The 21,450-nt window shown below is 28.8% G+C and overlaps 1 protein-coding gene and 1 pseudogene across 1 annotated transcript; one reads left to right on the top strand and one right to left on the bottom strand.

The window, feature by feature from the left end:
• Positions 1–2,685: 2,685 nt before the first annotated feature.
• Positions 2,686–4,977, bottom strand: LOC111033809 (annotated as a pseudogene).
• Positions 4,978–10,642: 5,665 nt separating this feature from the next.
• Positions 10,643–20,479, top strand: LOC111033819 (tubulin glycylase 3A-like). Its single transcript, XM_022314746.1, has 10 exons — positions 10,643–11,107; positions 11,306–11,435; positions 11,523–11,740; positions 12,406–12,603; positions 12,663–12,860; positions 14,249–14,465; positions 14,532–14,622; positions 14,805–14,969; positions 16,653–16,906; positions 20,133–20,479. Exons 1-10 carry the CDS (start codon positions 10,643–10,645, stop codon positions 20,477–20,479), a joined length of 2,283 nt encoding a protein of 760 aa, XP_022170438.1.
• Positions 20,480–21,450: the final 971 nt, after the last annotated feature.

Genomic DNA, 21,450 nt, shown 5'->3' with positions numbered 1-21,450 from the left:
TTTTTTTTTTTTTTGAACACGATTCCGCACACTTTATTGTTCATAGGAATACAATAGGAATTGGGTGCAACGTTGTCAAATTTATTACAAACGGTTTATTATACATATTTATAATATAAATATTATGATGTAAAAAATATATAATAAAAATAGTATCTCATATACCTATAGTGAGCCGTCATTACAAAACAAAAATATGATGTAAAATAATTTAATATAATTTTTTCCCTTGATACATAAAGCCAATAGATGTTAAATATTTTATAATATTTTTATGCGTTTTATAATTATTAAAATGTTCTATAACGTTACATATACGTTTTAAATCGGATGATCCCATTTTACTGTGCACGTTTCTAGCAATTGAATTGATTTTTGTCATAGTTTCGGCTTGTATTTCCATTAGTACAGATATTACTACATGCGTTGGTGGGTGAGCACTGTGAAATTGTCCGTTGTACATTTTATGAAAACTTTCTGCTCCGTTTGTGGTTCTAACAATACAATTTTTTTCAGTATCCCTAAATAAAATGTATTATAAAAAATTAAATGTAAATTACCTTGGACTAATTGAAGGTTCACTTGCCCATAATTCAGGGGGAAATAGACAACCAGATTCTATGTACGACTTAAGTATGTAATCAGAAAATATATAGCCATTTTCATTTGTACACTTACTCATGAGTTCTAAAAAGCCTTCTTCAACCTTTTCCACTGGGAGAAACGGTAATCCAAAAAATGATTTTAACCAAATGCCTAATTCATCTCCATCTATCAAATATGAAGTTCTTAGAATATTGTGTTCTTGTATCTAAATATCAAATATAAAATTTTAAAATATAAAATATAAATATAAAAATTAAGTAACAATATTATTTAATTACCTTACGCCACCATGCCTGACCTAAATGGAATCTACATCCAATGATAGCTATTCCAGGAAACATAGTTTTTGCGGCTTCATGTGCAGCTTTTTCAAAATCCACATGTAATTTGTGGATACATAGTCTGGTGGAGAAATATTCAAAACATATGTTTTTTAAAAATGTCCACATTTGAATGTAAGTTTCTTCACATTTATCGGGTAAAAAGAAGTATACAAGTGGTATATAAAAACCATTTTTAAATCCATGGATTGTATAAAGTTGTAAAAAATACTTAGGAGCGTATTCAAATGTGCCATCTATAAATATATCATCACACTGTGTGAGTAAATTAATATTTGTTCTCGTCGTAATACAAATGAAGTTTTGATTTTCAGAAACATGAATAAACTTTTCGTTTTTAAATCTAAAGCGATCTTCGTTTTGCATTTCTATAAGTTGTGTGATAGCACTATTTAATGACTGTGGAAATGTTGGGTAATCTTTTCGACGTAAATCATACATACTTTTTCGAACAGATTTAATATAATTATGAGGTACTTCATAATCCGTTTTTAAAAGCTCAGTTCTTATAATTTTTGAAGGTCTTACTGAAATCGTGTCATTAGCTTTTCTTTTACAATTTTCTCGCAAAATTTGACGCTGGATTTTTTCTACAGTATCTAATGTATGCTTGTGTTCTCCCAGTATTTTCAATAGAATTGTATGTTTTGAGTCAGTTAGAATACTTGCAGTACTTGTTTTATGTACGCACCTCCATTTCACTTTTCCGTCATTTCGTTGACGAATATGCCGATATTTACATGTATTTACCAACGCTAAATCGTTGCCCTTTTCAGATTTTATTATCTCCAATTGATTCTCCATGCCTATCAATATAAATGTTAACACTGTAAAAAATTCGTACACACGCGCTGCTTTTTAACTAGGCAGTTCTGACTAGACTAGTATTATACTTTACCATCGCCATACTGACAACACGACCAACCAACAACTATATTATGGGTAATTTATCAAAATAATCTCGTCATTACGAGATTATCGTTATAATGTTAGGTCGCATAACAAATATTGTATATTGTTATCTTTATCAACTTTATCAAAAAACCCGACTTTTCTTATTTTCAATTAGTTTGAACTTGAAATGTCGTGGTAAATATGGAAAAGTTCAGGTCCCTAAATAATATGCACTAATTGACAACGTCGCATTCGAATACAATACGGAGTTGGGTAGAAAAAAAAAGGTAATATAGAACAATGAACGTGCGGAATCGTGTTCTACCCATAAAGATAGCTAAAACCTGTTTGGGTAAGAATTGGTAAGTTTTGAATACCACACCATAATATCGTATTTATTCAAAATTTTAGTTTGCCGCTTAAATCACTGATAATCAATAATCAACATGTTATCTCATATCTATGTTATGCGGACGATACCATATTGCGCATGCGCACTATGAGCGGTGCATTCCTGTATTTAAACGCTCCTACGAGTTGTAACCATATTATCAATAAGTTTCCCGTATTATCATTTACAGTATTTGTTGGTATCATCAATATGTACGAATTAATGAAATATGTGCTGCCATCTATTGGTCATCTGAGGAAAAACAATTCACACAAAACGTAGGCACTTGAAACGTCTTTACTTTAAGCGAAATACAGATACTTTTTAAAAATTATTCATTCTGAGCAATTCATACAAAGCATTTTTTAGTGTTTAAAATGTTAAAAATAGCGATTAAATTATTATGAAATTTGTATTTTTTTAGAAAAGTCAAATTAACAGACAATTATTTTCCTAATGAGACTATAAATATGTATGAATCATCTTTTCTTTGTTAATGAGATGAGTAGTACTATCTACCAGCTTCATGAGGTCGTTGAGTCCAAATGACCATTCATTTAATACTTTGTTTTCTGATTTTTCAATTGAAAATTCCTGTTGGACGATCGATTTTGGCTTTTATACATTTTTCTACGACCATGTTATATAACAACTGTTCAGTATCTCCTACAAAAGATGTTAAGTTTTTTAGTATTGCAAAATCGTTTGAGATTTAATTAATGAAGAAAAAAATTATTCATCTAACCTCTAACGTCATATCTAATAACTCAGTCATTCGAATAAATGTGATTCTTGAATAATAATATTTGGCCATTACACGAACATTCTATATAATAAATATACAAATTGAAATTCTCAATTAAAATTAACTATTAAGTGGATATCAAAATTAGTACCAAATTAAGTTTAAGCTTCGAACTTATATTTTAATACATACATGTTCAGAAACTCTATTTTTAAGATCAACCAAGGATTTTTTTTCCTTTTTAGTGGTTTCTGAATATACATCTGTAATTGAAAATCTAGATAATAGTTCAAATTCATAATTTTTGCTGAACTCTTTCCATTGAATCAATTCCATAGTGATAAATAATTTCAGGAGTGATCTATCAGTAATAATAACAAAATAAACAACATTAAATAAATAACATTTAAAGATACGTACTTGTACTTTGGTATTTGTTGTAAAGTTCCATCTTCGAAAATTCGATGAGTTAAATCAGATTGATGATTATAGTATGGAGCTTATGTGAGGTATAATATTGCATTTTTCAGAGCAGCATTACATTTTGTTTCATTGGTATTAATCTCAGGAGTAACTTGAATAGCTCTATAGTGGCGGCAAATATCTAAGTACTGATCTTCATGCTCACCCAGCTCAATCAATAATCTGCATAATTAATGATATAAAAACTATTTAAACATCGAACAAATATTCTTACTTGTAGTATTTTAATTTAAGTTGTTGTATTTCAGCTTTATCATCATCAAAAAACTTAGTGTTGATTTTCTTAGGGATAATCTGTGTATGAATATAATATTTCTTAGCCAAACATAAACATATCTGTTCTAAAATGAATTCAACTTTTTCTTGCTTTTTCATAGAACCATAAGTCTCTACTTGCAATTCTAAATTGATATTTTCAGCGCCAGTTACATCACCTCCCTATTCTTTAATTTGAGCCAACTTTTGTGTAAGACGAGCTCTATCTATTTCCACATATATCTAAAAAACAAAAATAATAAACTATACATTTCTACTAAAATATTAATATTTTAATAAGCTATATTAATAATGAATTTCAATAATACACTATCGTAATATCAAATTGTTTTCATTTAAAACAAACATTTATTATTGAATTTTTTTTTATTCATCATTATGAATTATTTACCTTTCCTACAGTAATGTTTCTAAGAGATTCAATAAATTTCAATATTGTTTCTTTATCTGGCATTTGGTCAATGAATGTACAACGTTCTTCGACCATGGATGCAACCGCAAGTTTCAACTGTGATCTTCTTTTAGTTAACATAAAAATATGTTCATTAAGTAATGCCCACTCTTCAGCTTGAAAACATAGTTTTACAATGGAAACCAAAAGTCAACTAGTTGAAGCCATATCAGATCCCTTAAAAATTAAAAATAAATAGTATATTAGAAAATTGATTTTTTTATTTAATAATAGGTAATATATCATACAAACAATATATTCATCTTTATTATAAAATCTTTAATCTTTAATATTACCATACAGGCTTTCAGACATAGGTCATAACACACTGCATTCACCCTTAGATATTAGATATATTAATAAATAATAATTTAAATAAATGTAATAAAAAATTTGAGCTCAGTAAATTGAAAATAATAACAATCTTACAAAATAGATATTTAAAAGATATGGGTGACATACTGACATGCATAATTAACCATTGGGTATGTAATATTAAATAGGAATAAAATAGAAATGAGTACCTATATACCTATATAGATATTAATAACAATACATATGCTCAAATGTGTAGTTGTAATAATATAAAAAAAAAGAAATGACTCACAGTTCTAGTTTGTTTCTCAAGCATGACTAACGTATCCATTGCTTTTTGTAATTTACCTTTGGCTGCCAAAGCTTCGACAACAGCGATTTGTTCATTGCACGTAGCACTATGGTCCACATCCATTTTTACTGCACGATCAAAATCAGTGATTAGAGGTTCTAAATCGTCCTTATTATGATCTTTATTTTTAATAGAATACAATTTGTATTCAAATATCATAATTTACAGAAATACAAATAAGTATATCGAAAATCTGAGATGTAATGAATTTGATTAGGATTTACTACTATTACTTACATATATTTGGTGGAACAGTTGACTCCAATTCAAGTTATTCAAAAATAGGCAAATGTTCTTGTTTAGGAGAGAGAGTTTTTATAGTACTTAATAAATTGAGTGTACATCACACAGAAACATCAATTTTATCTAAATAAAATAAAGAATGATTTACATGAATTCAATACATAGGTAGTTTGATCAAAACGATTGCATCGAAAATATATCTATTTTGGATACTCACCATGACCAATTACTAAATATAATTAAATTCAAGTATTTAGATATATGAATGTATTGCGAATTATGAAAGAAAAATCATATGATAACAATTAGGTCTAAATACTCAAAACTTGAGTATTTCAAAACCAATAACTTTAACATGTTTTTATATCAATTTCTTTTTATTCAAAGTTGTAATTTTTTTATAATTGACGAAGATATAAATCATAAAATATAATCAATATTGAATAATGTAATTACCATGAACTAAGAAGATAGGTCTTCTTAGTTCATGGTAAAAACTACTACCAAATACTCTATATGACAATGCAGGGCTGTCAATGATTACAAACGTCAACATAGCCCTCCGAAATTGTAGTGGTTGCCTATCCGGTTATCATGTAAAACAGTTGCCTATATAAATTCTTATTTCTACTCAAATATCCCTCCTTTATTCAAAATAGTACTGCCCTTTCATAGCTAAGGATTGGAAATTTAAAACAATAAATTGTTATTAAAAATAATAATAGATTATAAATTAATTATAATTAAGATTATAAACAGTTTATACTGTACCATATAGTATGCCGTTATTAGCATATCATTTGAGCTTTACCGAAAACCAATTTTATAAAATTCGACCTTTGAGGGGTAAAAGGGTTTTTTTATATAGCTATATAATACACGGGAAACGCCGTGACGGGACAGCTGGTATATTTATATAGCGATTTTTATATACTATATTTAGCACTTACTATATATTATATAATTTATATATATATTTATGCAATATTAAATATATACATAATTGTATGGTCGCAATTCGTACGTACCTTTCATAGGCCGGGTCAGCGTCTCATACTTTATTTAGGGATTAGGCAGCGACTCACCAATACCGAATTTAAAAGCATAGCGATTTTTTTTTAAATTTTTTTTAAATAATTCAAAAGTATATAGATATTAATTAAACATTTATTTGAATTTCAGGCTTATATGAAGATGAAATTAATAGATTCTCAAGTACAATCGAAAATAAATAATTTCTTTACTTTATTTTAAATGTATTTATTTTATTAGTACAGATAGTTCTTTACTTTATTTTGAATGCATTCATTTTATTTTTATCTTATTTTAATATAAGTATAAGTATCGAATTATGTATTATAAAAAATTTTTTACGGAATCAACCAGTTAATAGAATCAAGATGATCTGAACCACATTGGTTAGGATCACATTGATCACATTAAGTGGAATTCACTGTATAATATACATATATTTAAAAATGTAGACAGGTTACATGATATAAACGTATTTTCGAAATGTTTAAAACAACTATGTTGATGGGTTTTGGGTATCCGCAATAACTGCACTCCTTGTGCGGTCCCCTGCAGTCCTCGTGTGGTCATCTGCACAGTATTATACCGTAGGTAGTCTCGTTCGACCCTTTTTTGACAGTCACAAATTGTATTTATTTTGTCTCCCTATATTTAAGAAATCGACATATTGTAATCATCTGTGTGGCGTCGTGCTTAAAAAGGTTTTTTGAAAACGATTTATAAATAGTTTTATACAGTACCTACGTTCTGAAACATAATAATAATGTAGGTTGAAGTCTGCATTCAAATGTTCACTGTCGTGCCTTGGCATAGCCCTTTTTTTCAAGAGAAGCGGCTTAATGGTCTCGCATATAGACCCGATTTTCAGTGACTATATCTATTCTCGATTTATACATACCTGTTGGCTTTTGTGTAGTTATAATTCGATACGCAGTTTATTACAATACAATTTACTTTCTACGTGTGCAGTAGGTTATTATTACCATTCCGAATAAACGACAAAAGTGCGGATTAGAGAATTACAAAAAAAAAACCAAACACAAAATGAACCCTTTAAGATTTTACCGAATAATATAAACCCGCTGGCATACATCATTTTCTACGGATTATAGAGGTCCTGTGTGTTATTATGTTCGTACATAATATAAACCTTGTTGAAGACGAGGGTTTGAGAAATACAATGTATTATCGATATGCGCGCGGGATCACAGCATGCAGGGACTATTGTCACTAACCGAGTATATTATAAGCCACGGAGGGGGGGGACAAAACCTACTGTTATTATAACATACTTTTTGATAATAATATGAATTTTGCGGGTCAGCATCGTGTGTGTGCGACGCCATATAGGTACTTGTACATATATATTTTTTTTCACTTACCCTAAAGTAAAATAAATATCTTAGCATGCTTATATTGTATATATTTTATTATAATGTAGAACTATATTTCAGTTATTCTTAATTTTGATTCAACTAAATTCTTTTTTTTCGTTTTAATATAAGATATAAGACATTATTATTGCCATTTTTACTATTGGGGCTATCTGCCTGTACTTTCAATAATAATTAAATAAATAATAAACCTCCAATAATAGAGGCTACTACACCCACGCGGATTGTCATTTTCCTCCGTCTTTCAGAAGCATATAGGTATAACATAAAATATGGCAAATTGTACGTTCTGAATAATCTATTTAACTACGTTTTACATCAGAGTGAATTTACCTATTATCAGATTTATATGTACGAAATACGAATACGGAATAGTACCTTTCAAGTGAATTTCATAGGTTTTTATTTTAATTTTAATTTTAAAGGCAGTTATGAGCGTTTCAAAATGTACAAAGAATTTACAATTTAAATAACAATTTCATAACAAGTTTAAAAATAAAATTTTTAAAAAAACCTAGATAATCTACTCACTTTTAAATTGTATAATAAGTTAATTCGCTCTAATATTAAATACATATAACATAGTTAAATTTTAAGAGGATATTATACATGCATTTTTAGTCATTGTCTTACAAGTGCGTAATACATACCAAATGCACTCTTAGCAGTTCACGTTTAGCTACGTTATTTAAAAAAATTAGAATGAATTGACCTTTTATGAAACTTTATAGTGAGAATATTATGTGTTTGTACGTCCGAATTTTTATACTATAATTCAGATTTTAAGTGAGTTATGAGCATTTTTAATTTTCACTATATCATACACCCAAAACTTGCTAAAACATTTAACTATTACTTTAATAAGCGACATACGAACACAGATAATGTTCTTACCATCATAGGTGGAGATCGGGGGGGGGGGGCTTACGGGGGCTTAGTCCCCCCAAAATAAATGATTTGAAGTTAAAGACCCCCTAAGAGTATTAAACAAACAATACCGTAATTTTGTATAGTTCGTAGAACTTTTTTCATTATTTTATATTCTTATATCCACAATTATATAAGTGTACCTAGTACATTACATACACGATATACACTATATACCAATTTATTATTTACGGTAACATACCGAACAATTAAGTCACAATTCACAATAATATTATATTGTGTTTATATACCTTATATTGTACATATTTTGTACCAATTAGCCATCTATATTGAATAACATATTATACCATTCTATTTTAGATGGGAAAAATATTATTTCTTTTCCTAATTTTTGTTAATTCTAGAGAAGCGATAGCTATTATAGGACTATCGCTATAGCTGTATTAAACCTATCGTAAAGTTTATCGCGATTGAATGAATCGTTAAGGGGCCTCGCTATACCATATATTTAAGGAGCAACATTTAGGCAATTTCCAATCTTTTCGTCGCCGCCCGGGATCTATGTGTTAGTCGTAAGTGAATATTAGTGTGCGTGTGGTTCAATGCGGGTACCGCTTCCTTCCGCACCATCAATGCACGCACTCGCACTCACATGTCAATACGTATATTATCATCACGAAAAATTGTTTTTTTTTCACTCTAACATACGATTCTAATTCTAACAATGCGTCTTAATGGTTACCTCGATTTGCATTCTGACAGAATATTCTTTTTTTTCACAACATGTACAAGGGATCCATCGAGGCACATTTTTAAAATTGGACTTGGTTAGTTAAATATTTAAGCTTGAAGATTTGCAGTTTTTTATTTTTTACAATATTTATTGCAATTAAAATTAAAAAACATAAAAATATAGTTAGGTCATTCCCTCGTACATATTGTAGAGAATCCAAAAATTTTTACAGAATAAAAATTGTGATAATTGTCGACACGTATCGTTGGAATTAGAAACAGTAGTTTTTGACAAAAAAACATGTGGTGACGAGGCCCCTTGACCATTTTATACTAAACTATATTTTACTTATTGTTTGATGTTCTTGGAAGTACAATTCTTTTGAGATTGTGATTTAGATTTTTAATAAATAATTTATTTCAAATATGTTTGAAATATTTAAATTTAAATCGTTTATTAATCATTCTTTTTTATGTTTGTTACTATTTAAGTTGTTATGATAACGAGTGAACGAGAATAATTTTTTATGAGTGATCTAATGTAAAAATTAGTTTGTTGGGGGTGTGGGGGCAATGCCCCCACGGGTCTGTTTGTCATCAAATATTTGAGCCCCCCTTAAATTTCACAAGATATGCTTACCATTCAGTTTCATAAAAGGTCTATTCATTCTAATTTTTAAGCTCATTAGACGTGATCTACTGACCATCAATTTGCTATGTTACGCATTTGCAAAACGGTTACAACAAATGTACCCTGCTAAGCACCAAACGAAAAAAAGAGTTATAATTAAAAAATTTAAAACGGGTTTTCTGTCATATTTTATTTGTACGAGAAACATCAATAAACACAAGTTAAAAAAATCTAATATTCTTATATATTTAGTGAATAATTAATTTAAATAAATAATTATTGTAAGTATATTTTATTATTTTAAACATAATTAAACTATTTAAACTTATAAAATGCTATCTACAGTATATTTCACATTAAGAAACAAAATTAGTACTGTAAAAAATCAAATATTACTGAATCACTTAAAAATATGGTTTTATGTAACAAATAACTAACTGATGCCGGCTTCGGTATTATAATAATTAAACCAAATTATAGATTATATTATAAATTTATGAAATTTTATAGTACGTTTTGGGAATAGTTAATAGGTAATTATTATTTTCATTGATTAGCATTGTGAATTGTTTTTTGATCATGATTTGCAATTTAAGGATATCTCTACATTTAAGTTCAAAATTTAAAATACTAAAATAGAAAGATATGTGTATTTTCGACTAGATGTCCGATTATGAGGTAAGTGGTAATATTTAGATAAATTATAAGCTAAGATAACTGTATTACCATGGATACAAACATCGTAATTTAATCTTGAATAACAGTATAACACGTATACTAATTAAACACATTAACTTAAATTGTATATTATTTTCAAAATTTACACAAATTATTAATTAACACAACCTGAAAGGCGAAATAACAAGTAATGAATGCTAAAAAAAACAGCACTAAACGAAAAACGCTGCTCCCTCGGAATGATAATAAACCGTTACTAAATCAAAAAGTTAAAACTAAATCGTCTACACTTAGAACGCCTAATCAAAACGCTAATGTCGCAATTCTTGAAAACACGTGTAATCATATTTCAAATATTGACCTTGACAATGAGGTAAAACAATGTTCAACCACAAACAATAATAAGGCAAATGAAAAACAAGATGGTTCTAATCCAATTTTGGAATTAAAAGAAGAATCTCAAAACCCGGAACTTCCAAAAATGAGCAGCTTTAACACCAGATATCAGCTAAATTCTAAAAACTATGTTCAAGAACTTCATAAAGCATTGATAAAAGAGTGTAACTATAATTTATTAGATTATACCTCTTTAAACGCATCATTAGACTTTGAGACATTGACCAGTGTCACTAGTCGGACGTTGAATGCTATAAAGGTACAATAGAAACTAAAATAGATAAAAGGATTAAACATTTTAATAAAAATAGGTACATAATACGAATAATATTATAATATATTGAATACATGACTGTAATATTATTGAAATGCCGATGTGTATTCATAATATTATCAATTTACATAGTACCTATATATTTAGCGTTATTCGTTATGATCGTTTATTGATTATTTGCAGGATCAAAAAATATTTTCGGTATTAGGATATTTTCCAACAATTTCTCTAGAACTGAACAACCGTGGTTGGGTGGAAAAACGAGATCCGTACAGACCACCAACAAATTATTCTCATTATTTAAAATCACCACGTAAATATTTTAACAATACCCACGTATATGCAGAGCAATTTAATACCTTATGCTACAAATATATAAGTGTATAATTTAAATTTCAAGCATATATGGTCAATTGGATCGAATCGCCTCCACTGATATCGCCCATTAATGAAAATGAAGCTATCATAGAGCGCCTGAGAAGCGCTCAATCTTGGAGTATTCTTAAAGATAAAAAATCGGATTATATTTTCGTCACAAGAAAACGGTTGATTAACTGGTCCAATTTAAGTGAATTGACATCAGTCAGTCAGATGACGAGACACGTGTTTTGTACTAAAGTACCTATAACTACCTATATACTACCTATTTTCAACTAGTTATTAATTATGAAATTTGCCTTGATTATTGAGAAATCATTTTATGTTGACTTTGGTTCATGTAAAATAATAAGTTTTATATTTTTAAAAAATAATAGAATTCAGCTGAACACTGTCTACATTATTCATTTTTGATCACAGCTATTCGTATAAATGAAATAAACTTATAAACGAAACTAAAGAAGTAAAGAACAAACAATTCATATAAATACATTATTTACATAATATTCGATGTGAAAAAGTGGTTTCATTTTTTGAGGGTCTAAATTTCGTTAGGTGTTTCAAATTATTAATATACATTTTTAATGGGATCTACAAAAGGCAAACTTTGTTTATAGTGAATTAAATGCAATTTTTAAAAAGTGCTTAATTTTATTTATCGTTTTTCGTAAGTAGTTACAATTAAGAAAATTATGTAAATGAGATTTAGTTAATGTAAAAATAAAGTTTTCAACTGCCACAACATATTAATATATTTTATTTCAAATGCTTATATAAATTTATTTTAAAACACTAATGAAACTAATGTATATGAGTATATTATGTATCTCCATAACAGATATGTATTGCCATTTATCAAGCTGATTAATTAAACATTAGGTTAAAATATATATTTTTAAATGTAGAATGGTTTGGCACAATGTTTGGAATCTTACAAAAATGCGGTTACAAATTTGATGTTTCCGAGATGTCATTATATTCGATCTGAAGCTGACAGTGATGCGTTTGTGGAAGATTACATTACAACAGCGTTAGTAAGCACACTGAAGATTATTGTTAAAGCGATTGAGAATAATAAAAAGATTTTCACTGAAAATGGCAATGTAACAGTTTTGATTTAATAGAAGCTGTACGAGTATAATATAATTTTTTTACTCACCAGATCCCATACACAATTATTGATTTTGTGAAACGATGTGTATCAAAATTTTTGAGTATACAAATGACTGGTAGTACAGAAGTAGACATGTGGATGTTTAATAGTCAAAAAGAAGTATGGAGCGAATTTATGATTCATTACACAAAACTGATTATCGATAGTAATGCCAAATTTGATCATAAGTATACATATGAATTAGAAGTAAATCAAAGTTTTATAAGTTATTACTTTTAACTTATTAGTCATAATCTTTTAAAACAAAACAAAAATGTAGGTAATGAAAATATATGTGTTTTGAACTCTTGAGATTTTTTTTTTAAAATTACTATCGACTTTCCGTCACTTGAGCTGCTGGACTTAGGTTCTTGGTAAAAAGAACCGAGGTTCACAAACAAACGATAAGTGGCACCGGAACCAATATTATCTTATTAGATTTCAAATTATTTCTTGTAAAATAACCTTCGGAATTATTAATACGCATAAAGGCATAAAGTATAAAGCAAATTAAAGAAAACCAAATCTTACAACATTTAAAATGATACCACCTAGTTGTTCAGCTTTAACTATTTCTAAATTGTAATAAATAAACAATAATATTATTATATTTATTATAAAATATAATTTTAGTTCAAAGTACACATCATTCAATGTACATAATTATTATTTTAATTTTATTTTTAAATTGCATTTACTATAATTATAAGCTAATAACTATGTAGTTGATACTGTAACAATACAAAAAAGAATATATCCTTCTAAAGCATGACTTTATTAAAATCCGTTGTTCTAAAAATTGGCATTAAATACATTTAATATTATGTTATCTTAGTGTATGCCTTTGGAGTAAGTTTTATATCTTTAAACCCAATTTACTTTATTTCATCATGTCAATTTTTCTGGTATCTTAAATTGTAGAAGCATAATATTTTGTATGCTTTTTTTTATGGTAAAATTATGATTAGATACATAAAAAAGCGTTTTTGATATAGGCTATTTAGTTACACTAATATATTTTTTCAGAAACTCATATTAGTGTAATAAAATGGCCCCTCCAGTAATTATAGAAGGAAATTTTTCATCAAAACTACTTCTTTTTTGTGCGTTTAATAACCATGGCAATACTAAGGGCACTTCATCGTGGTTCACAAAAAAAAATAACAAAAGAAAAGACCTGAGAATTTATAAACATTTTTAAATTCAAGTAAATTAATATTTAACAAGCTGAAATTTTTTTTTTTTAACTTTACGTCGACCGGTGTATATATGTATTTAATATTGGAAAAAGTTGCTATTTAACTATTATTATTGAACAAATTTCAAACATTTCAAACACATTTCTATTATTGTTAACGGTTTGTCTAAAATCGAAGAAGTGCTCCATCCGATTACAAAGATTGGGTAGCTGATAACAAGAAATTAGGATTTTTCTATACATTTTTGTTTACAAAATGCACCAAAGCTATGCAGGTATAATACAGAATATGTTCATATCCACCACGTGTTATTAGATTCTTTCTACCAATGTGACAGTAGAATAGTGATTTCTGATATTTTAATAATTTGAATATTAAATCTGTTGTATGATATAGCTAGATGTTTATGCAAAATGTAAATATTTACTAGAAAACGTGAAAAACTATTGTCCTCAACATTATATAGATGGGATTACTAATACATGGATTATGAAACCTTCTTCAAACTGCTCTGGTCACGGCATTATGTTGTCTAGAGATTTGCATACAATAAAACGAAAAATTTCAGAATCAGGTGTTTTGAGGAATAATTATATTTTACAAAAATATATAGGTAAAAATAATATGCGGTATTTCAAAGTAACGACATTAAAAACATCAATATCATTATTATTTTTAGAAAGACCACTTTTGGTCTATACATGTAAAATTGATTTGAGACAATGGTTTTTAGTGACCAATATGAGTCCAGTAGTTGTGTGGATGTACAAGTTAGTATCCAAATAAACAGTTTGAGTACGTAATATTCTATGGAATATTGAAAGTATTTGCGAGATACATATTATAATTTATATTATATACAATTCCTTATAATTTGTAATTGCCAGGGCACTATGTGGGCAACATATCGTTTATAATAAAAAATGTTTAATTAATCAATTTTTATTTACAGAGAAGGTTACGTCCGATTTTGTGCCAATAGTTTCTCCATGCAAAACATGCATGAATCTATTCATCTCAGCAATGTAAGACTGCAAATGAAATATCGAAAAATTAGGAATCCACAAGTACCCGATGAGTGCATGTGGGATTACAGAGAACTACAAGACCATTTGAGGTATAATTGGTATAAGACAACTTACCGCAGAGATTTAAGAGGCTTCATTTGTAATTTTAGTCGAAAACTACTTATAGGACTGTTTAAAGTAATACGTTGAAAGTAGCAAGGTTTATCCCAATTTTCATTCTCAAAATATATTATCCATATCAATTACTCAGGGGCGTCTTCACGGGGGCGGGGAATCTCTCCAGGACCAATAAAAAATGTATACCAATTTAATGTAAGTGCGGGAGGGCACTAATCCTTCGATTTATCGTAGAAATAATGAACATATATCTCTCCCCCAACAATGAAAATTTCTATCTACACCACTGCATATTCTATATATGATATATGAAATCACACTGTTTTAAAAATTACAAAAATTCAAACTAAAGTACATTGGAACTTCGATGGCTCTAACGCGTGGAACGTATCAAAGTCAATTTTTGATCTTTCGATAGAATGTCTTGGCCCCTGCATTTGATATACCTACGTAAAATATTCTCTATGATTACGTACATAGCTCAAACGTTAGCTCAAATTTGTTTGCCCCCGACCGATTACAGTTATCGACGGTTCACTAAATTTAACCAAATAATACACTTCTAAAAATCTGGTGCGCTTGACCCTAACCGTATGTTTTAAGAATTAAAAACGGTGTAAGCATTATGACGTTGTATTAGAATACCCAATACGTTAGTTTATATTAGTGTTAGAGTATTAAATAGTGGTATTTCATGAAACACCTACATAGTTATTACTTATTACTTATTACATACATTAACCAAATTAATCCGATAAAACGTGTAGTATTAAATTCAACCTTGGTATTTTATGAATTCCCGGTCATTGTTCAAATATAGTTGATGTATTGGATTTCAAACCAAAATCAATCGTGTATTAATTTTGATAAATAGGTAATGTAAGTAATGTAATTAAAAAAATTGTGAACTACAATGTATAAATTATGACTATGATGGCTCCAATCATAAAAAAAATATTTTTTTTAGAAAATATAATTAATAACTAATAATCATAATAATAAAATTAATTGCTAGAAAAAATGTGATTCATAATATATTTTTTTAGATATGTATAGATAATACTAGGGCAGAGGAATTGTAGCTCTAATAAGTAATAAATCACCAAATATGCACTAAAATGTACAACATATGCATTAAAAATATGAATTTTAAAATTATTATGCATATTATAATGCATTAAAAATATTTATTTAAAAATAAGATTATTGTGGCCCGTATTGATATTATCTTTTGCAGTGAAAAATATCTGTACATGGATAAAATTAATAACCGGAAAATACATCTAATCGATGTTAACAGTCAACAACCACATTAATATGATCAAAACTTTAAATAATTTTAAATTCAACATTATTTTGGTTGTATATTAAATATTTAAATTAAATAAAAGCTTTAAAAATATTGATAAAATGATAAATTATTGAAAATATGCAGCTTAACGTATAGAATCGAAGAAATATGTACTAAAACCACAAAAAGTTCATGTTGCATTTATATGCAAAATAACATTTCAAAACTAACAAAGTTTCAGCATGAAACGTATTTGTTTCTTACTCTGCTATTTTTGTGATCGTGCAAAACAAATATGCAAATGCTAAAAGTCCTCTGCCCTAGATATTACCTTAGAGTCAAAGTCTTATATTTCATTTTTCAGAAAAATTGGACAAGAATATGTATGGGATGAATTAATATTTCCCGGAATGGGCGAGAGTGTTTACGCAGTGTTGAAGGCTGCTACGGACACTTCGTTTTACCGCGACAAAACTTTTCAATTATTCGGAGCCGATTTCCTAATCACTGAAAACTTTATTCCTTATTTGATCGAGATCAATTCAATTCCCGGACTTAATCCGTCGACCAGCACTATCGCCAACTTGGCGCCTATGCTCCTTAGCGATATCGTGAAAGGTATGTCATTGTAAATTAATTTTGTGTTATTTATGAATAGGTATGCCTACGTTTATTTAATTTATTTTTGTAATATTTGTTATTCTTGATTTAATAATTCATATTTTATTATTTTAAGTATAATAAAATATGCTTAAGCACATTTTATTGTATCGAAGAAGAAAATATATTTTTCTCTTACGGCCTACTCACTACTCAGTCACAATAAATAAATAAATTAACAATATAGCTAAATGGTTATAAGACACAAATTATTTTTTACCCGCCTAATTTTACACCTAATATCGAGAGTCTATAACCATAACTACAATGTGCATATACGTTTGCCACACACGAGAAAACTGATAACATAACTGTGCATAACTATATTATACCGGTGTTTCTTAACCTTTTTGATATCGCGGAACACCAAACATATATATTGTTTTTATGCGGAACCCCTATCGAAATTATGTTTAAAAAAGTATGAACGTTAGGTGATGTAGATAAAGTACTTTCGCGGAACCCCTAAGTGAGATCAGCGGAACGTTAAGAAACACTGTATTATACAGTCATTGCCAGATAGATTGACACGGCAGCGGTGGCGGCAGGCGCGGTTCTAGGACTAAATTTTCGTATGGGCAACAGTAGATTTAAAATTAGGTTTTAACTGCAAATAATATTTCTTATTTCCTCCCCCTTCCCTACAATTTTTTTTTAATAAAATTATAGTATTATTATTATAGTGTATAGCTTAAAATATTCATATTAATTATAATAGATAGGTAATAAAGGTTTTAAATATAAAAATAATAGAGTAATCCATAGTTTTGAAATAATTATGTATAGTTATGTTTATTTAAATTTAACTGTCAAAAAAGTTCAGACTGTTCAAACTTATTTTAAGAAAAATAGTAAGCTAAATTTGAAATTGTATTCTTCTGTTTTTCATGCTTGCAAACACTTCAAGGACAGCAGTTGGATCTTTTAATAATTTATCTGAGTTTTCAAAATCAATTGATAAAAGTGTAAGGCTACTTAATCGTGAACTCTTCATAGTCGATCTTAAATATGTCTTAACACGGCGCATGGTGGAAAAACTGCGTTCTGCACTAGCTGAAGACACAGGAATGGCCATAACCAATTCAATTATTTTTTTTACATGGTCAAAAGTCTCACCGTAGTTGCTTATTTGTTGATGTAGGTCAGATAATGTTAAATTATCCAAAAATAAAGATTTTCCAATCAGACACTGGTTCTTCAATACTTCTATAAAGTCATTAGTTGTATATGGTTGATACATATTACCTAATTTAACTAACAAATCTGAATTTAGAAATTCACTTGATTTGGGGTCACTTGCATGGATATAATTCAATATTTCATTGTTTTGGGTAAATCTATAAATCATTTCATTATTCATATTATCTAAAATCTGGAAAAAGACTCTTTTAAATTCATTTTCTGTATCTTTAGAGGACATGTTTTGTTTTTCTTTTCTACTAGTACTAGCACCAAGTGTTGAATAAGTTAAATAGTTATCCAGTGTTGATGAAATTCTTAGTTCTCTTGTTGGACTTAGTGTATCGTTAGGTTCAATATTCGAAGTCTGAAATACACTTACTGCTTCATTGTAAATATTGATGAATATTTTTTCTGACCTTAAATTGATCAATTGTTCCATAGTGGATTTGATCAATTTTGCACAACGGCTATAGTCAAGTGTTGTTGTCTGTAAGTTTAATGATAGAATATTTACTAAAGATAAAATATAATCCAAACAAAAAAGTAACACAATAGTTTTTAAAGAATTCATTTGAATTAGTAAACCCTTAGCTTCAGCAGCTTCCTTAGATTTTGAACTTTCAGTGCACTCTTTTAATGCTGTTAATACTAATGTAAAGTTGTTTTTAAAGTAACGAATACTTTTAAATTTTGATACCCAACGTGTGTCACAGTGCATGGGGACTTTCGACCCAGTTTTATCAAAAAATACTTGATACCTTAGTGTTGATGATGACTGAAATGCATAAACTGCTTCCAAGAGACCTATAGTATCATGTACTTCTTCTACCTTTCTTGAAACGTCAACTAAAACTAAATTCAATTTATGTGCATGGCAATGTATATATGGACACAAATTTCTGCAAGCTCTAGCAGCGACATTATCACATAGATAATATATTAGTAAGTTCGTCATCAATGTAATGATTATAATATAATTGTAAACTATCATTATAATTTATCAAATAATGAAATATCTTATTTTTGTATAAAAATAACATTTTTTAAATAATGGGCACCAGAAATTTTGGTATGGGCAGCTGCCCACCCTGCCCATACGCTAGAACCGCCACTGGGTGGCGGCACTTTTCAGTAGGTGTAGCCCAAAATAAGGTAGGCGGAAAAAAAGCCCCGAAAAAAAATCCAAAGAAAAAATCCCACAGAACTAAAAAGTACACGCGAGTACCATACAAATTGTAGTATTGTTTATTTTTTAAATATTTCGTTTATTATATAATCGAAAAAGTATAATACAATTATACTTTTGTACAATAGTTCATAATATAGATAACAGATAATAATCATACATAATATTAACTAATGGCCTAGTAGCCAATGTTACTAAGATGAATAATAAATGAATAAATAATAAATTGTTGTATAATTAATGTAGCATGTACCTAAGACTGATGTTCTTTTGACTGTAAGTTCTATAGACGTACAAAATGACCTAAGCTCAAAATTATGGAACATGGAATATTAACGAAAATACAATTAGAAGTTTAATAATTTACGCCAATATTTTCTATTTAGTACTTACATCCATTTAATGAGAACCACTGGTCTTCGGCACCACCGCCGTGTCAATCTATCTAGCAACGACTGTACAAAATTGTTGTAGTACTACCACCTCCAGTAGTGGTTAAATGACTTTGTCATGTGGGTGGGATGAGACTAATTTTTAATACACACTTTGATTATTAAAAATACAAAAAATACATTTAAATGATATAAGGTATATTTACTAAATCAAAATATAAGCTAAATTTTGTTAAGTAGGTACGCAAATACTCAATATTACTTATATACTTATACAGGTCATACATGTAATATAATATAAATACTGAAAAAGGTCATAGGGGGGGGGGGGACGTAACCACCACTCAACCCAACAACCGCTGTGCCACCCATGTTTAATAAATTATTTTTGTTGCCTCAACGTTTGTTTTATACTATATTATAGTAACGGTGGATTACGAGAAAAACTCGAACGCCGACACGGGGCTGTTTATGAAAGTTGTGCCAGAAAAGTGGAAACCACCAGCTGTGGTTGGGGGTTTAGGTTCCGTCGCGGTCGCGGTAAACGGCGGAAATTCATGTAACTTGCCGCCGGTCACCATGGATCACGGTGCAAATGTTAACAACTCGTCGGTGGCCGCGGCCTTTGAACCAGCACCGTTCACGACTGGATACCACAACCAGTGGATGGACAGTGTGAATAAAAAGTTGGCGGCACTTCGGCTACGGATCAACGACCGGAAGACGCCAGACGACAGTAGTGTTCTATGCAGTAAGCCCCGCAATACGTGATAATCTCAAATTACCGCGAGATATATTATACATTTTAATGCATAAATATTTTTTTACTCAAGAAATAAATACTATTATAGTGGTGTGTACTTTGGTATTTTTTAACATTTCACAAAAATTGTTTCGTGGAGTTTAAAATGGATAATCTGTGACTTGGCCCTTTTTTAATGGTTATTATTTTTTTGTTATAGGTATATCATTCCTTTTTTATGGCTTCAGCATAGTGGGCGCTATCTTGGGTTTAATCATAATAATAAATTTAATTACGGTAGACGACAGCTGGTTTTTGCTATATGCCATGGTGCCAATTTATTCAATGGCACTTCATGCAATTAAAACTACCCTCCCTAAAGCGACATACATTTTGAGAAACTTTCTAGACTTTTCCTTTTGCAATGTACGACTTTATGTCAAATTTCATGTATCAATTTACTGCCATTATGATTATCATTAGTATGAGAAAATTCAAATTTGCGCCCTCTAATATCTTTAACTAAAGGCTAATTTTTACTTTTTTTTTATCAAAACTGATAAAGTATTTGAATTCAGCACCCTTATTTATACCTAAATTGGTGTATCGTATATTATGTTTTATATTTTATTTGAACGAAATGGCCGTACATCAATCAACATTCAATTACCTAACATAGAATAATAAAAATTAATAAAAAATTAATGTTAAATATTTAAATATTCAAATCAGTTTCAGTAAATTCTTATTAAGCATATTTAAGCGCATATACTCACTAAAAAAAAAAGATTATTACATCACTAGTAAAAAGTATGATCCAAGTATGTAAGCTAAGATTCCACATTATTTAACTTGCCTCCTGTGAAAGATGACTTATTGGAAAAAGGTGATTGATAATCACGCTAGTCAATTATTACGGCTTATTATTAATTATTAGATAAGTAAATAACAATACGACTATTAAAATCCAGTAGACAATAAATAACTTGTTATACCAAGT

This window comes from Myzus persicae, unplaced genomic scaffold, assembly GCF_001856785.1.
Source record: "Myzus persicae strain clone G006 unplaced genomic scaffold, MPER_G0061.0, whole genome shotgun sequence".
Lineage (NCBI taxonomy): Eukaryota > Metazoa > Arthropoda > Insecta > Hemiptera > Aphididae > Myzus > Myzus persicae.
This window is presented reverse-complemented; position numbering and strand designations above follow the sequence as displayed.

What these genes read in the sequence shown, in the direction of transcription:
- LOC111033819 (XM_022314746.1), top strand. Translation starts at nt 10,643, where the DNA reads ATGAATGCTAAAAAAAACAGCACTAAACGAAAAACGCTGCTCCCTCGG. An exon ending in TCATTATTTAAAATCACCAC is followed by an intron (nt 11,436 to 11,522) that starts GTAAATATTTTA and finishes TTAAATTTCAAG; the next exon opens with CATATATGGTCAATTGGATC. An exon ending in TATTTTACAAAAATATATAG is followed by an intron (nt 14,466 to 14,531) that starts GTAAAAATAATA and finishes TATTATTTTTAG; the next exon opens with AAAGACCACTTTTGGTCTAT.